Here is a 19,334-nt window from a genome sequence, read left to right on the forward strand (position 1 = left end):
TGTATCAGTGTGGTTTGTTTTAATTTATATAAATGTATGTCTGTCTATGTAGTTAAGTGATGGTTTACTAAAAATGTTTCTTGTTTAAAAAAAATGCAGGAATTGAATAATTTATGTAATGTCACTTAGGTTATATGATATACAGCTATATATAGCTTGATTACTTTTATATGAATGTAAATTTGCCTATGTCATAAGTGATAATTCAATAAGGGTTTGAAATTTGAAAAAAAAACAAAACAAAAAACAAAAAAAAGACTCTCACATTTATGTAGGAGAAACTACATGAATCTTTTTTCCACTGGCAAGAGTTACTCTACACATACACACATCTATATATCTACATCAATCTCTCTCTCTCTCTCTCTCTCTATATATATATATATATATATATATATATATATATACACACACATTCTATATATATATATATATATATATATATATATATATATATATATATATATATATATATATATATATATAAACAAAATACAGGCTGCAAACCAATGTCTGTCAACGCTCATTTATTTGTACATTTACTACATGGATGTCAATCTATAACTCAACCTTAGGATCTTCCTGCAGTCTCTTTCTCCAAACAACAAAACAGAAATAACACTTGAAATAAAATGTATAGAGCGAATATATTTCATGCAACAATTCACAGGGCGACAAACAAAAAAGGCATTCATTTAACTGATGTATTTACCTGAGGTGGTCCTGTCAAAAGCAACCTCCGTGGATGGAAAATGCTTGCACCTCCTTGACTGTGATTGTTATAATCAGCATGGTGCTGTTTAGCAACTGTGTACTGTCTATAATAAAGTGACTGCTCCCTGCTATGCAGGTCCTTCTGAAATGGAGGTCTCAAGTGCTGCACCCAAGAGACATCTGCGTGTGGCAACAGAGAGGCAGAGTGCACCTGTCCACTCTTCTCTGGAGAAAGCAGGTTATAAGCTGCCTTTGACAGGATAACAATGCGTGGCAGTGCTAAATGGGGATGTTTACCGTCTTTCGTAGACTGACTTGGTTGTCGAGAGTTCTCTGATAATGATGAGGATGATGAAGATAAGGAAGAGGACGATGTCGATGATGATTTGGGAACAGTACTACATGTCAGGTGATTCACCTTTGAGTCACATTCTTGCTTGCAGGTTTCACTAGTAGAAGGTTTGAAATAAGTGCATTCGTCACTGGAGTTTGCCATGTTTCGGAAATGGAGGGAAGAAGTATGTTTCTGAGAAATGTCTGCAGTGCAGGATGAGCTCACACCATTTTCTGTTACAGAGCCTGTTAACACAGAAAATAATATAATTAATGAGTGGAACAGTAAAGTAGTAAGCTCTGTACCCAAGAATTTTCACTCTTGTAAAACAAATCACAAAAATTACATGTTGAGGTTTTTCACTGTAAGCTGTTCTAACAAAGAAAGAAAAGTTAAAACAGTTTGTTCGCTGGAAAACCCTCTCACTTGAACCAATGCACAATGCAAATTTCTCTCACAGTGCTGCACCTATAAATGTAGGAGCACAAATAGAGTAGAATCTTCAAAAGACTTCTGAATAACTTTATCCTGACCAAGATTTACCCAGCTAGTACATGTTTATATTGAAGGGGCGAGACACTAGCTGGACTTCTACTGAAAATACTTCACAAATGATAGAAAGCAACAAAACATGATGGGATAGTCCCATCATTACTTCACTCAACTGATCCACTACACTCAACCTAATTTGCAGAAATAAATGAAAATTATAATTTAATGTATTATACTAAGGGCTACCCCCAACCCCCATAAGTGGAGTGGGGCAGGATGACAAAGTACACCTGAGTGAGGATATTCACAACTATACATGTCCAAGTAAGAGCAATCCTAAAGGATTATGCCAAGGGTAGACATAACACCCCTTGACTGGATTTCCAAACTTTCAGATTGAGAGGGTCATCCTCCCTGCAATGTGGACATTAGAAAGGTGAATGTGTACAGAACAAGAAAGGCACCCAGAGTATTTTCTTTTTTTTTCTTTAGGCCATTTTGACTCTGTGCCTTCCAGCCCTCTAGTCATGCCCAATCAGACACAAGCTACTTGTTCCGTTGTATAAGGGTCCACACTCTACTACCATGCCAGGGGAAACCCATCTTGAGAGAAGCTGTTATTCAGACAGCCATGAAGGTTACTTGCACCATCTCTAGAATTTCAGCAACCAAGGAGACTTTTGTACAGCCTTAACCCTATCCTCAAGCAGGGGAAGAGGCACTTGCATCACCACAGGTCCCTTGCCCTTCTGAATACAAATCACCATACACTCAATACACTCAGTAACAAAGGCTACCAAATGCTTGCCCCCCCCCCCCCCCCAGGATGCTCTGTAATGCCACCCCACCTCTGAGGGACTATGTTAGTTTGATTCATTTCTCTGCCCTCCACCCCCCAATGGGAATGCACATCCTCCCCTTCCAGCACCATCAAACACCTCAGCTACTAATAAAACCTGGATAACCAGAGTCACAGTTAGGGTTACATCCCTCTACACCATCAGCAAAGGTTTCCTCATAGCATCTTTCTTTCTTTTTTTTTTTTTTAAACTAGGAAGGCCATCAATAACCTGTTCTCAGTCTCTAAGAACTACAAATGGGCTGGAAATCATTTCCACCTTCACAATAAAGCTTTGATGGAGAAAGTGAGGAAGCTTCCGTGATGGGATAATTATATCTTCCTCCCTTAAAACAGTAAGCAAAAGGAAAGGAGACTGAGGGAAGACCTTATACTGCAGCAGTGATCGTACTCCAACATCTACCACTATTGTAAGTATGCTTTGAAAAAGGTCATCAAAGCAATGGATGAAGGCAAAATTATGCAAATCGCATAACACGACCTGGTCAACGATTTTGACAATTACTCACTCAGGCATAGCAGAAAAATGAAACAAGCTGGGAATAAACCCCTATGTCACCCACTGGATTGTTAGCTCTCTCTCAAAGACAGAAAGCAGATAATCAATGCAGGGGAAATTACCTCCACAAAGAGACAAGTCACCAGTGGACTCACCCAGGTTCTATGCTGGGACCTCTCTTGCTTGTTATCTACTTTTCTAAAGTAAAAATGAACACCACAGGGCTTTGGCTGACTAAGGTTGCAGATGACTGCAAGCTACGAGTAGTCACTGAATCCCCAATTGACTTAGCCATCCTGCAGGAAGGTCTGTTTCAACTAACTTGTCAAAACCATGGTCTGAAACTAAATGCCAAAAATGCATTTCAGTATCTTTGGGAAGGTTATCTACCAGAGTGAACTACATTGACAATATGCCCTTAAGAGTTGACCCAGTTGTTCAGGATTTGAGAACTTGCATGGACAGTGACCAAACTTTTGGCCAACATGCATTTATTGTTGTAAGAAAGTCCTTCTATACTGTACATCTTGTAAACATTGGGAATGTGTCTAAATCTAGTGATGTCATTGTCCCGCTTTACTCTACCCTCATTAGGCCAATCATAGAATATAATGCCCCTTTGGCATATTTGTCCAGACAAAATGCAATGCAACAACTGCAATGCCAACAAAGATACTTTACTAAAAGGATACAAGGCCTAAACAACATGTCCTACATGGACCGACTTAAAGCCCCGTCACTACACTCAGTATCCTACAGATTGCTAAGAGTTGACCTGTGTCTGACGTACAAGGCATCCTCTGAACTACTACTGATGGATTTACTGCACATCAGCAATCCAAATGTCATTACAAAAACTCAGTCTAGGGATCTAAACCTCTTCTGTAACATCAACAGTAAAGTTTGGAGGGACATATATATTCTGCACAGGATACCGCTGTTAAGGAACAGACTCCTCATCCAGACAAAAAAAAAGTTCTGCCCTGTCCATTTTCAACAGCAACTTAGACCCATGGATAGGAGACAGGAAACTTACCCTAGGACTACCCCTAATACTACTAATAAACAAATGAAGCTCCTAAATGTTTTATGCCATGCATGGTTCCCCTCTCAAATAATCTATGGTATGATCCCATTTATTCTCTTTAGGGCTAATATTTCAATTTTTGACCATGAGATGGGTAATGTCAATCAGCAACCTAACGGCACGGGTTACTTTGAGCACAAAAAGGGAAATTGGCTAGGTTAAAATAGCCAAATGAATGTACGAACTCGTACTACATTCATAGAAAGGGTCACTTCCGTAATACAACTCATTATTTAGGGGCAGTACTAAAAAGCTGTATCAAAGCTGACCAAAACCTTATGGTTGTGGCATACAAAAACCTTGTAGGAATGCAGAGTTAAAGCCTGTCCAAATCCTGGAGATGACATCCAGCTTGTGGTGCAAAGAAAATGTGCCAGTGGATGTCCATCTAGCTGCCACACAAATACTGTGTGTTAAGAAGTTTCTGAAGAAGGCTGCAGTAGTAATAGTGGCTGCCCTTGTAGAGTGTGTTCTAATATGACCTTGAAATTATTTTCCATGATGGGCATAATGAAGGACAACGCATACTCCTAGCATCTGGACATCTTGGATACCTGTTAATCAAAGGCCAGGTTAATGTCTACATGTGCTTCCAGATCCATGACTAGTGGTTAAACTCTTAGGGGTGTTTTACTGATGATGTAGCTTCCTGGGGTGGATGACCTCCCAAAAGGTACTACAATGCATTATTTTGCATTGAGTTTTAAGCCATGGATTTGACACTAGTCATCCGTCTGTGCTAGAACCTCTTGTAAGATGTCAGTGTCTTGTGAGGATTTTATGACTGCTCCCAGTTTGAAATTATCTGCAAACTTGGTCAGCCAGAGGCCTTTGACATTAGCCCTGATTTCTGAGAAGTAGATGCCAAAGAGAAATGGGCCCAGCACACAGCCTTGAAGGATTCCACTGGTGACTGCCCTCTTTCAGGGGGTGGTCTCACCAATCCTAACTTCCTGGCTACTATATGTGAGCCAGCTGGCTATCCAGCATGTTATATAGGGATTTATGCTCAATTCCATAATTTTGTTAATGTCAGAGTGAGGTATTGTACCAAATGCCTTAGCCAGGTCAAGGCAGGCAGTACACACCACTTTATTGTCATCCATTGCCTTGGTGACTTTCTCAAAGAAGTCCAACAGGTTCAGTAGGCATGACCTTCCTTTGACAAATCCAAACTGGAATGGATACATTGTTTAAAAGTCTTTGTTGATCATCCGCATGATAATTCTATCCATGGCTTTGCATACAAGATAAGCCAAGCCTAATGGGTCTGTAGTTTCTAGGATCTGTTGATGGTCCACCCTTATGAAGAGGAATGACTGTTGCAGCTCTCCATTCTCATGGCACAAACCCGTTTTTATAACTATAGCTAAATAGTAAATCCAGTGGCTCTGATAGGTCCTGTTTTAAACTATTCAAGAGGAATTCTGGGATATTATTGGCGTCTACTGAGGCTGTGTTCTTGGCCTTAGCGGACACAGCCAGGACGTGCTCTTGATTTATAGTTGGAGGGGGTTAAGTTTGAAGGTATTTCATGGCAGGTGGCTGGGGTGAGTTGGGGGATAAGCTAGAACTCAATTTGTCAGCCAGTGGATTCGCTATATTGCTCAGCTCAGTGAATGTGGCACCATTAATCACCAGTTCAGCACACTGCTGTGTGCTGCCGTTGAGGTTTCTGGCATAGCTGAAGAAGGCCTTATGGTTGCCTTTTCCCTGGGAGGCTATCTTGACTTGTTAACTGGATTTACTTTACTGAATTAGCCCTCATAGCTGCCTGTTTATTTTGATGGGGGCGCTCTTATGTTTATGAGAGTTACACTCCCTGATTCGTTTTTCCTTTTGTTGTATAACCTGTTTAAGCTGGGATGCCACCAGGGATTTGTTTTTGGCTTGTTTCTAGTATGTACAGCAGCCTCTATGCACTGACATGGTTGTACAGAGTTTGTGAACAATTTTGCATACGTTGCTGTGTTTTCTGAATTTGGAAGGGCACTGAATTTTGACAAACTATTGTTTAATAAAAATAGCTCGTCTTGGAATAGTTCCTTTTACTGGATTTGCTAGGGTAACTGAGTTGAGTTTGATTTCAAAGGAGACAGCTTTAGGGTCAGATCCTACCAGGGAGAATGCAACACTGGGGGGGGCAGCATTCTTCCATATTTGTAAGTATGAGGTCCAGTATGTTGGACTCTACAGTGGGTGTTCTGCCAATATCCTACTGGACTGCCAACAATTAAATGGCACCCCTTACTATCCAGGATCAGTAACTAAGGAGCTTCAATCCTCACTACTGACTCTAATATGAGACTGTCACTTAAACAGGAGTAATATTTCACAATTTTCCCCCAGCAGCACAACAGAAACACGCTATATTTCCCTGTGATTGGACTATATACCTCTGTCCACTCCAAACATATTTTCTTATTTACACATTTCAGAGCAAAGTGTCCCAGTTTAAGACATCTGAAACACTCACACTCAAAGTAAATTTAAATCTCACACATCCAAACAGTTCTGGGAAAGCCTGACACAGATTTCCAGCAGTGTCTCTTCCCCAAAATAATACTGGAGTGCTGGCACCAATTACAGAGTCTTCGTGCCCTTCTAAAGGGGTGCCCAGTTATGAAAATTAAATATCAAAATAAATGACAGCTATGACCAGAAGCGACCAGGCCTTCAAGGTGACCTGGGGATTATCAAACCGGTATAAGCACACACTAATCTCTAAAGAAAAAAAAGCACTGATTTCAAGCCACAATGTAAAGTAATGAAAAACATTTAATAAGTAAAATGATTACAACAATGTAACTCAATAACTCTCAGACACCAGAATTCAATCACCAGAAATGTAAAATTAAACTGCACGATAGGAGTCCATTACTGTAGAAAAACTTGTATCTTAAGAATAGTTGTGCAAAATCTTACCAAAGCAACAGATGTCCTCCTCTTCCATGTTGCAGTATTCTAAACATGAAAGATCCTCCGCCTGAGGTGACCTGAATGCCCAGCTCATATACAAATGTTTAGCCTGGCTGCTGTATGGTGCGCGTGGGACCTCACACGTAAGTACCATAAACAGTGGGCAATAAATGTGACGTCCACACGCACAGACCTCAGAACCGAATGCCCCAGTCAGACAACAGTCTAAGGGTAGCTGATCAGGATAAGGAACAGGAAGAAAAGGAAGAGGAGGCAGAGGTCCTAAAATGGGGAAGGAGGGAGGGATAGGAATACTGCAACATGGAAGAGGACTATCTATGTTTATGGTAAGATTTTACATAACTATTCTACGTCCTACTATTCTAATGTTGCAGTATTCTAAACATGAGGGAGAGTATCAAAGCTCAGCATGTGTTATGGGAGGTAGTAGAAGAGGAACTCTCTAGGAATCTATGCAGGATGGCTTTAGCAAAGCCTGCCCTAGCCCTGTAGATATTGTCCAGCTTATATTTAGTGAATGCATGGACTGAAGACCATGTGGCTGCCTCCAGGATAGTGCCTTATCTAATCATTTGAAAAAGGCCCCCCCAAGAAGGCCACAGCCCTGGTGGAGTGGGCCCTCACAGTGCAAGGAAGGTGTTTTCCATGAAAGAAGTAGCAAAAGGAAATAGTGTTTGAAATTCAAGAAGATATTATTCGCTTGGATACAGCTTTCCCCAAAGCCCTAGGGTGAAAGGATACAAACTACTGGTTAGACTTTCTGATGCTCTTAGTCTTATCTAGGTAAAATCTAAGTTGTCTGTGAACATCAAGGAAATGGAGCATTCTCTCACTGTCATTTTGAGGGTAGGAAAGAATGCGGGTAAGTGGATGGGGTGGTTAAGGGAAAGTTCATTGACTGCTTTAGGCATGAAGGATGGGTATATGTATGAAGAGAGACCCTATCCTTATGAAATATCAGGTGTGGTGGGACAGCCATGAGTGCCTGTAGTTCTAAGACCCGTCTGGCCAAAGTTAGGGATACAAGAAGCACTGTTCACCAAGTGCACATATTCAAGGTGGCTGAGGTTGCTGGCTTGAAGGGGGTAGTGGTAAGTTTTTCTAGAATGAAGTTCAGGTCCTGAGAAAGGATAGGTTTCCTTGGAGGCCTGATATGAAGTACCTCCTTAAGGAAAGGTTTTACCTCTAATCTGGATAACAAAGGTGGACTAATAGGTAAGCAAGCAGAGATAACTAATAAATGGACTTTCACTGATGAATATGAAAGTTCAGACTTGGAGTTCACACAAATAGCACAAAACTAGAGCTACATCTGCCTGAAAGGGATCTAGTTGCCTGTGAAGACACCATCTAGAGAATCTTTTCCATTTTGATAGGTAGGATCTCCTAGTAGTGGGTTTCATGGCCTCCCACAGGACAGAAAGCACGTCCTCTGAATAAAGGTGTCAAAAAGGGATAAGAAGTTTATCACCCACAGGTTAAGTTTGAGTGTTTGGAGGTGTGGATGGATAAGTGATACCTTCTGTTGTGTGATGAGGTCTACATTGTGGGGTAACTTGCGGTGACTGCCCTTGGCTAAAGAAAAAAAGTAGGGGGAACCACTGCTGCCTTGGCCAATAAGGGAGTCACCAACAAGATTTTTGATTTGTCCTGTTGAATTTTCAGCAGGATTTTCTGTATGAGAGGGACGGGGAGAAATGCATAAAGAAACATCCCTTCCAGGAGACTGAGAAGGTGTCCACCCTCCAGGCTTGGGGAGAGGGGGGTTCTTGTGCTGAATAGCTTCAGTTGTCTGTTCTGAGGGGAGGCAAACAGATCTATTTGTGATGTGCCCCACCAGTGGAGTATGTCCCCAGTGGAGTATGTCCAGGAAGACATCCCTGTGCGACATCAATTCATGATTCTGTGATAATGACCTGCTGACATCATCCACCTGAACATTGTTTTGAGATGGGATGTAAACAGCCTGCAAAGTCACCTTAGAGAGGGTAGCCATTTCCCAAGCTTGGATAGCCAGCCTGCAGACAAGAGTATGATTTTTTCCCCCCTTGTTTGTTGATATACAACAGGACTGTTGCGTTGTCTGCAAAGATTCGTAGAGGTCCTGGATGTATGAGGGGGAAGGAATGCTTTTAGGGCTAGGAGGAGGGCAGTCACTTCCCTGGTACTGATGTGTTTTTCTGAAGACAGGAGTCCCATTGGCCCTGAACATTCAGTCCATTCATAGATGCTCCCCATCCCAGATCTGAAGCATCTGTGCATATCTGCTGTACTGTAGAGAGTGGTTGTAATAGTAGTCCTGGGTTCAGTTGACTTTGCTGGATCTATCACATGATCTCTTTCTTGAGACATGGAAGGAATGGTATCTGAAATGCTAGTGGGTGGTTGTGTTGGGACCAAACATTCTTCAGGTACCATTGAAATTTTCTCATGTGTAACTTGGCTAGGGGTAACATGGGAAGCGTGGCTGCCATCAACTCCAGAAGGTGTAGGAAGTCCCTGGCCAAAATGTAGCTGGCTAGGAGTAGGTCCTGGAAACAGTAGGTTAGAGCTGTGACCTTTTCTGGTGGAAGAAAGGCCTTCCATCAAATCTGTTCATATTCTGCAACCCAGGAACACCTGGTCCTGGGAGGGAGTGAGGATTTGAGATGGTTGACCATGAAACCTAGGCCTTCGAGGAGGAAAATGGTGAATTGTAGGTGCCTTAGAAAAGTATTTGGATGATCTGCCTGTAAAATAAAATCGTCTAAGTATGGAGAAAATATGAACGATTTTTGTTCTGTAAAGGCTACCACAGGAGCTAGGCATTTTGTGAAAACTCTTGGTGCAGTGGACAAACTAAGGGGCAAGGCAGTAAACTGAAAGTACAAGGATTGCACAGCAAAATGCTGGTATTTCCGATAAGATGGGTGGATAGGAATGTGAAGATATGCATCCTTCAGGTCTATAGTAGTCAGACATAAGTTGGGGGTAAAAAGTGGAAGGGTTTGGAGAGACAGCATGCGGAAGCTGGGCACATGGAGAAAAAGGTTTTAAGAGACAAGTCCAAGATAAGCCTCCATGGGCCATCCTTTCTTGGGACTAGGAAGAGTCTGGAGTAAAACCCTAGGCCTTCCTCTCCTGGAGGGACTCTTTGAATAGTGCCTTGTCTTACATGATCTTGAATGACTTGTGGGATGAGATGAATTTTGCCCATTGGGGGAAATGGTATACCTTTTGGGAGAGGCTTTTCCCTCCATGTCATAAAATATTATTTTTCTACTACTGACAGGATCCAGTTGTCTGAGGTGATATGTTGCCACAGGGGAAGACAATGTGAAAGGAGGGCAAGAAAGGGGAAGATGGAGTGTTAGGGTCTGACAATCACGCATTATTAGGCCTGTCATGAAAGGGCAGTCTTGGAGTAGTTTGAGAGGAGGCAAGTCTGGATGAGGAAGGCTTTCTGGCACCTTTTCTGGGTTTGGTGGAAGGTGGAGCGGAAGCCTTCCTGACAAATCTGGGTTTAGCAGGGTAGTTTCTATGAAACTTAGGCACAGGTTTTATTTTATTTATTTATTTATTTGCAGTTGGTTTACCAGGATAGTCCATTGGGCCAAAAAGAACCCATTTTCAATGGAGTCCTGGGGAGAAAAGCTCCAAAACAAAGATTACAAAAAGATTACATTAGTTTACAATTTCAATCATTTGTAGATTAGAGACAAATCTTTAAACAATGGTAACAAAAAGAGAGAGACTCCAATAACAGCAGGGTCTGCTATAGGAGACTTGATAAGGAATATGAAGTCATCAGGAACTTTATAGAACCTGTCTGGTGATACAAAAAGGTGTTTAAGGTCCTGCAGCTCTTTGCTTTCTTCCTGTGGGTTTTTAAACAGTTCTGCTGACTGCTTTCCAAAGAGATGGTGATTGTCCAATGAAGCGTCCATGATTTTGTTTTTAAAATCATCAGGCAATAGTTGTAGCCTGAGCCAGGAGTACTTACGGAGGACTAAGGCTGAGGTAGCTGACTTGGCTGATGCTTCTGCAGCATCACAGCTGCATTTTGCAGTGTGTCTAGTAACCTGTGCAGCTAATGAAAGGGTGGAAACCAACTGTGCGCATTGGTGGGAGAGACTGTTATAGAATTCAGTTGACCCATGGCTCGTGAGACCAGGTCCAAGGCATATTTGACTACATGCGTTTGGCAGTTGATGACTCTGAAGGCCAATGTGGAAGATGTGCAAATTTTCTTCCTCAACCTATCCATCATCTTACTATCTTTATCCAAAGGGAGCAAGGAAGAGGAGGGAATCTTTCTGGATTGTTTATCTGGAGAGACTCCAATAACAGCAGGGTCTGCTATAGGAGACTTGATAAGGAATTTGAAGTCATCAGGAACTTTATAGAACCTGTCTGGTCTTTTAGTGGTTGGTGGCTGAGAGTCTGGGGCCTTGGAGGCCAAGCAAAGGTGTGCAAGCAGGCTGGGATCCCTGGAGGAATGGCTGAGGGAGAGGGGGATTCCATCTGTAGATGCTCATAACATCTCTTTTGAACTTCTGTCACTTGTGTGGAATACCATTTGAAATATTCCCTCATTTTGGAAAATGATTGTAAGGGAAAAGACAGCTGTGAGGAATAAGAAAGGGACTCATCTGAAGAGGAAGATGAAGAATCTTCTTCAGGTGTCTGTGCATGGAACAATGAGCCTAAAGAAGCAGACCTGGGACTCAAAGCTGGCAGACCAGAAGGGGTCTGTAATAAAGTAGACTTAAGGGGCATTAAGGCCTGAAAAACAGATTGAGAAAATGCCTACCAATCAGGAATACTTTCTGAAGGAGCAGACAAATGCTTAGACTTCTGCTCATTTTTAGAGAAGGGGTCTTTTGTCTGGGCTAAGGAGGTGCAGGCTTAAGATCCTAGGACACCAAAAGATTAGACGGGCTTTCTTTAGATATGGAAGCTATCCTAAGCCATCTGGGCAAACCTGGACCCCACCCCCCACTATTGGGAGCCGATGTTGCAGGCTGGAGAAACTAGGGTGGCTTCTGACATGGTACCCTCCAAAGTCGCCAAAGCCATTGGACGTACTTCAGCCCCTACATCGGCACCTAGCGGGATGTCAGAATCCGAAGGCACAGTTGTTTTTTCCAGCCTAGCTACTTTGGGCCTTCTTTCTTCCATACCCAAAGCAAGATGCTCAAGACGTTGGTTTTCCACGAACAAGTTAAGGTCTGCGAGATGGCTGCACAGAGTTTTAGAGATGAACGACTGGCAAATGAACACACTTTGTAACTGTGGGTAGGCCCTAAACAAAAGAGGCAGATGTTGCGACTATCTTTGTGTGGGATTTGACGTACGCACTTACATTTCCCCTTCCTAGATAACATGGATGGAATCAGCTAAAAGAATAACAAACAGCAACCAGAACAGAAAATGCTCCCCAATGGGGTACTTATCTTTCAGAAGACACTGGCACAGAGCAGAATGAGCGAGCTGACGTTCGACTGGCGGCAGAGAAACTCTGAGGTCTGTGCGGGTGGACATCACATTTATGGTCCACTGTTTATGGTACCTATGTGTGACGTCCCACGCACCCTACAGCAGCCAGGCTAAGCTTTTGTATATAGGCCAGACATTTGGGTCGCCTCAGGCGGAGTATATCTCCTGTTTAGAATACTGCAAAATGAGAACAGAAGGACAGCTAAGCTTTCCTAATCTAAATAAAGAATACTGTCCTTGATCAACTCCAACACATAACAGCACGGCAAAAGGCAAGCTTACAGTTTTTGTTCAGTTCTCTTTCATGGGTGTCCATTGACTGCTCAAGCACTTGACTAACTGCAATCTCAACTGTCTTATTTTTTTAAAAAATAACAGCTCTTTGAAAAAGTTATTTTCCTGACAATCAGCTGTTTAAATAATAACTTAGCAACTAGGAACACTCTAATGACATCATCTACTGTTCAGCTGATTCTCCACAGTACTTTAGAATGTCCCTCTCAAACATGCACAATTATAAATGTGTCAGAACACTGACAGATTCTATGAACATTCTGTGTAGACAGGGAAATACTTAACATTTAAAACACTTATTTATATTTTCACAATTAGACATGATGGCATACAATACAAGTTAATCTGAAAATATATACAAATCTCCTGCCAGACATTCTAACACAGATGAGTGTTTTCATTTTCTTTACAGGCATATACACTAACAGGTTAAAGGTGTTTGTATTTACAAAGTCAATGAATCTCTACAGCATTAAGTAGTTTGAGATACCAGCAGTGTACTTTAAACATCTTATAAAAAGAGTGCTTATTCAAAAAGCAATTTGCTTTGTAGAAATGAGCCTCAGATGTGCAGAATTTATAAAGTCGCTTCTTCCATGATGTCAGGTCGTCATGGGTATAAAACATGCAGCCAACGCCATTACATCAGTTTTTTTTGCCCCAGATGTCAGGTATCCCCACAAAAGGAAGCAATTATATAGTATGGAACACCCCCAGCAAAAAGCAAATACACATGATATAGTATATGCCAAACAAAGAGGAAAGGTAAAAGTCAAGAGAAGTCGGGGCTGGAGGGAGGGTAACCAGGACTGCAACAGTGAATACGCTCGAACATCTACATTTATGGTAAGAGTACACAACTGTTCTTCATGTTTCACTGTTGCAGTCATCACATTTGGGTTGATTCCCAAAGCTAAGGAAGGGTGGAGGTAGATAAAAAGCATTAGGCCTGGCAATAAGGTCCTGTAAGACTTCTGTGGCAAATCCAGCTCTGGATTTAGAAAAGATAGGCAAGTGGTAATGCTTGGTGAAAGTGTGTATAGAGCTCCAGGTTGCAGCTTCCAGGATGTCCCTGGTAGGGACTCCTCTGAGAAATGCAGTAGCGATAGATATAGCTCTAGTGGAATGTGTTCTTATCCCCTGTGGGGGTAGGTTTTCCATGGTGCTTGTTGCAGAAATGGATGCAGTGTGCTATCCACTTAGATATGATTTGCTTTGAAATGGCCTTCCCATCTTGCACCTGCAGCAAAGCTGACTAGCAGATGGTCAGATTTTCTGAGAGGCTTAATCCTGTCCAAATGGAATCTAAGCTGTCTCTGCACGTCTAGAGAATGCAGTATCCTTTCCCCTTTATTTTGAGGATTAGGGAAAAAACTAGGCAAATGAATGGACTGGTTTAAAGCCACACTAGACACCACCTTGGGCATAAAAGATGGGTTTGTCCTGTGGGAAACCCTGTCCGCATGGAAGATACTGAAGGGTTCCACTGCCATAAGGGCCTGCAGTTCAGACACTCTTCTTGCTGAAGTGATGACTAGAAGTAAAGCTGTTTTCTATGAGAGGAATTTCAACTCTGCTGTAGCAGCTGGTTCAAAGGGGGGAAGTGTACGTTTTTCCAATACAAAGTTAAGGTCCCAGGCTAGAATGGGAGCTCTCCTGGTGGGGGTCTTAAACTTTCTGGCCCCTCTAAGGAACTGTTTTACCAGAGGATGTGAGAAGAGGGGTGGCTCATCAGTATTATAATGAGCTGAGATGGCAGAGGCATGGAATCTTAATTGAAGAGAAGGATAGGCCCTTGTGGAGCATTTCTGTTAAGTAATCTAGTATATGAGGTAAGCTGGGCACAGTTGTGCCCATCCCTTGAGGCTGGCTCCAGGAACAGTATCTTTTCCACTTTTCTGAATAGGATTTTCTAATACTAGGCCTCCTTGCCTCAAGAATGACATCCCACACCTGCTTACTGAGGGTTGCTAGAGGTGAGTTCAGGGGATTAGCCAGGCTGCAAGGTTCAGGGTCTGTAGCTGAGGGTGCATAATTTGGCCCCCCATGCTGGGACAGCAGGGAAGGGGTCTGAGGCAGGTGCCATGGTTGTAGCACTATCAGACTGTGCAAAAGAGGATACCAGTGTTGGCATGGCCAGTCTGGTGCAATCAGAATTGTCCTTGGCTTGTCCTGTTTGATCTTTAGTAGAACCTTTGAGAGGAGAGGCAGAGGGGGAAGGCATAGACTGAGAGGCTTTCCCAGGAAAAAGACAGGACATCCACCTTCCAAGCTTGGCTGTGGGGAGTTCTGGTGCAGTATTTGTTCAATTGATGGTTCTGAGGGGAAGCAAACAGGTCCACCTCTGGTGTCCCCCATCTGTTCCCCAAAAGCTTAAATATTTTGGGTTCCAGTTTCCATTCTTGTGGGTGCATGACATTTCTGCTCAAGTCGTCTGCCAGTAAATTTAGTTTGCCTGGCAGAAATTGAACTTGCAGGTGCACTTGGTTGCTCAAGGCTGTATACCACAGAGCCATGGCTAGTCTGCAGAGTGGGTAGGAATGTGTTCCCCCATGCTTGTTTATGTACCACATAAGTGTGGTGTTGTCTGTCTTTACCAATAGTTGTCCTGGAAGAATAAGGTCTTTGAAGGTTGTCAGAGCATTCTGTACAGCTAACATTTCTTTTTGATTGATATGCAGGTACATCTGCTTTTGGTTCCATTTTCCCTGAGTGCACTGCCCTGCCATATGAGCCCCCCATGCATAGTCTGATGTGTCTGTTGTTAGGGTTTGGGCAGCAGGGGGTAGAGTGAGAGAGTCCCTTGTTGTGGTTGCAGGCCTCTGCCCACCAAAGAACTCTGCCCTTGGACACGGAATGATAGGAATTATTGTTTCCATGTCCTGGGAATGTTGACACCATAGACCTTTTAGATACCACTGAAGTTTCCTCATATGCAGTCTTGCATATGGAATTAACAGAATACAAGAGGCCATGAACTCCACAGCTTGCAATATTTTCCTTGCAGATAGCCGGGTTTTTGTGGCCAGTAGGTTGAAGTAAGTTGCCAAATAAATTTGCTTTTTTGAAGTGAGGAATGCCATCTGGGAAGTTGTGTTCAAGCTTGAATACAATCTGTTGGGCAGGGTACTAGGTGTGATTTCTTTTTGTTGGTGGTGTACCCCAGTGAAGTTAGAAGTCTCTCTACAAATGCCAGGTGCTGTAGTAGCAAGTCCCAACTTTCCGCCTGAATCAGGCAATCATCCTAGTATGGGTAAATCTGAATACTTCTCTGCCTGCAAAAAGCAATGGCTGGAGCTAGGCACTTTGTGAATACCATGAGCGCAGTAGATAAGCCAAAGGTTAGTGGAGAGAACTGATGGTGCATACAGCCTGCCCTGAAGCAAAGGTATTTCCTGCAAGATTCCCTTATGGGGATATGAAGGTAAGCGCTTCTTTTAAGTCTAGGGTTGCCAGCCAGGCATCCTTGGCTAGCATAGGAAGCAGCTGTTGGAGAGTTGGCATTTTGAATTTTGGAACCACCAGAAAGGTGTTGAGAACAGATAAATCCAGGATAGGACGTCAGAATAATCTTGAATAAAAGTCTTGTCCTCTTTGTTCTGCTGGGACAGGTTGACTAGCCTTGATGCTGAGGAGAGAAAGTACTTGCTTTTGGGCCTCTACCCACTGGTTTAGGGGGAGGTCTGGCCATCCACTTTGGGTTGGGAGTGAGTGGAGGTGGAACCTGTATCCTAGTGAAACAATGTTTAAAACCCATTTGTCCTGGGTAATGTATTACCAGTTTTTTGCATGCAGGGCGAGTTTTCTTCCTAAAGGTGCAAGTACTTGAGCAAGGCTTGGGGGAGTTGAGGATAAGTTACTGTGCAAGTTTACCAGAGGGGAGTGACTTACTACTCCCTGTTTTGGACGTGGGAGCACCCCACTGCTTAGATCTGTGCATAACCTGAGACTGAAGTCTTGGGGGTCTGCTGCCCCTGGGTTTGGACTGAGAAGGTCTGGAAGGGACTGGAAAGGACCAGTTCTTTGAAGGCCAATGCCTACTGAATCTAGGTGGCTGTACTTGTAAGAAATCCTTAACAGTTTACATAGAGTTTGCTTTCTCCTCCATCCTTTTGAGAACTTCTTCTGCTTTATTGCCAAATAGGTGCTCTTGGTTTAAAGGGTGCGTCCAGTAATTTTGCTTTGACATAATCTGGCAAGTTTTGTTCCTTAAGCCAAGCATGCCTTCTAAGAACAGAACCAGTGACAGCAGCCCTATAAGATGCTTCTAAAGCATCCAAACCACACTGCAAAGTATGTTTACCAACTTGGTCAGCAGAATGCATCTTTGTGTTCTACACAGTCAGGAATCAACATCTTTTTCTGTTTAATTAGCCCCATAATATGCTGCTGATACGTTTAACATATGAAACTGGCAATTTAAAGCCCTAATGGCCAAAGTAGCAGAGGTGTATGCCATCTTACCCCATCTGTCTAAAGCCCTAGAATCCCTGTCAGAAGGGGAAGGATTCTTGGCAATAGTAGCCTTAATGCCTTTTGGCCCTTGGGAAATGGTCTCTGGATCCGCAGTAGGATTCTTGAAAAGGAATTTGTGAGAGTCAGGTACTCTATAGTACCTGTCAGGTTTCCTGGGAGTTGGAGGCAAAGTATCCGAGGTAAGGCTGGATTCCAAGAAAACATCGTCTACAATCTCCAGAAGAGGAGTGCTGAGGCAGGTTTAAAAATTCCCTGAGTCTCATTTTGGACAGAGTAGTCCTGGCTTTCCCAGCGGAAATGCTCCCTAAGGGTATTCATGGTTTCACCAAAAGAAAAATCCTCTGGAGGGGAGGCAGAGGGAATGGATTCCTCTGCATTTGAATCCTCATAGGCAGATAAGGGCATGTCTTCATAATCAGAAAGGTCAGAGTCATCGGACTCCTGGTCTGTAGAACCTGAAGGGGATTGGATTCTTTCTCTCTTTGCAGGGGAAGGCTGGCTTTCCCCTAATCAGCGTAATAAGGTTTTCAACCATTCTAAGCATTTGTTTTTGTGGCATGGGTGCCTGAGCATGCACTTTGGTCATCAATTTTCTAGGCGTAGTGCGCACTCTGGGCCTAAGAAACCCGGTAGTTTTGGCTAAAAATGAAGTAGTCGGTTTGGTTCGAACATCAGTAGAGCAAAAAACTGCCTCAGAAGCTGGTGCCTGCACAGCAGCTCCGGACCCATCCAAGGTAGAGACATCCACTGGTTCCACAGTCGAAGAAGCATCTCACAGCATACCGGACTCTGAATAGGTCTTAGCAGAGGCCTGCAAATCCACTGAAGCGGGCATCAGGGGGCTGCAAAGGCACCTCACTGAGTACTAGTGGACTAGCAACTAGCTTAGGAGAAGCGTCATCGGCAGTTTTGGACCTATGCAGTCTGTCTCTGTCTTTATCCTTACGTTTTTTCGGAAGATCGGTAGTTGGATGGCTTACCGAAGCCATTTCAGAATATGGACAACGAGAGCGAAAGAATTTAGTGACAAAGACAGCCCGACAACAAATGGTTCGGGCGTCAAATAACGCACAAAACCGACAGTGAGGGACGTTGTGGTCTGGGCTTAAACAGGTGACGCAGTAAGAATGAAAATCTCTGTGAGGTATTTGCTTTCCGCAGGCAAGACAATTGTTAACTTTTTCTGATATCGGTTAGAGCAAGAAAAAAGGATCCCCATCGGGGTACTTAGCTTTAGAAGACTTAAGGATTATTCAACTCGAAAATGAAAAATTCAGATAGCGGCCGACCGGCACTTGCAAACTGCTTCTGCTCCGGGCTCCATCTGGGCAAGAAAGACTAATGTAATGGCGTCAGCTGCCTGTTTTTATACCCCTGATGACCAGATGTCAAGGAAGAAGCGACAGCATCCGACGCAGAAATACTAAGTATCTGGTATTCGGGCAGACTGAGGGCTACCTGCAAGCAAATAACCCAAATGTGATGACTGCAACAGTGAAACACGAAGAACATCTGCTTGATTTAATAGACATAGACATATTAAGATCAATGAAAGAAACAGATTGCAAAAGATCAATAAAACTCAAAAAGTTAGAAGTTTGATAAAACAAATGAACACAGTAATTAGGACATGTCCATAGAGATGAATGCAGTGTAACAGAAGTAAACAGGATACAGCTAAATTAATAACAGAAAATCCTACCACAACAACACAGGGAAGTAAAGGAAAGACAGGAAGAAATTTAATACCATTATGGAAGTATCAAACAGAGAAAAACTAAAGCAATTAAGACAAGAAGTGTCACTGTTAGAGAAGTATAGGACAGGGAACAGATCAACAAAAATACTCAGACAGATGTGATAAAAGCAATGCACAGTATCCTAATAGGTCAGGATCTATCTTGCACTACTGCAAACAGTGAACTAAAAAAATCTCAACACAGGCAGAAAAATTTAGAAGATACTAGATAAATATAAAGGAATAGTACAAAATAAACAATTTACTGATGACTCCAAAAAGTTCTACAGAGAATTGGGAAACAAGGCAAAAGGAATTAAAAGACCACCCCAAAAAAGAAGAAATATGCATTTTGGAGAAATATCTATGAAGATCCTGTGGAACATAAAGATGCTAAATGGACAGAAGTAGAAGAAAGAATAA

At 42.7% G+C, this 19,334-nt stretch overlaps 1 protein-coding gene across 1 annotated transcript in view; it reads right to left on the reverse strand.

Annotated features, from left to right (window-relative positions):
- GREB1L (GREB1 like retinoic acid receptor coactivator) overlaps positions 1-19,334 on the reverse strand; it is a 3,215,862-nt gene that overhangs the window by 431,407 nt on the left and 2,765,121 nt on the right. Inside the window, exon 25 of the mRNA XM_044065377.1 lies at positions 713-1,293. Coding sequence (XP_043921312.1) covers positions 713-1,293 — 581 coding nt within the window. The remainder of the gene's footprint in view (positions 1-712; positions 1,294-19,334) is intronic.

This window comes from Protopterus annectens, chromosome 3.part0 (genome assembly GCF_019279795.1).
Source record: "Protopterus annectens isolate FY-2018-M chromosome 3.part0, PAN1.0, whole genome shotgun sequence".
In the NCBI taxonomy this organism is placed as follows: domain Eukaryota; kingdom Metazoa; phylum Chordata; order Ceratodontiformes; family Protopteridae; genus Protopterus; species Protopterus annectens.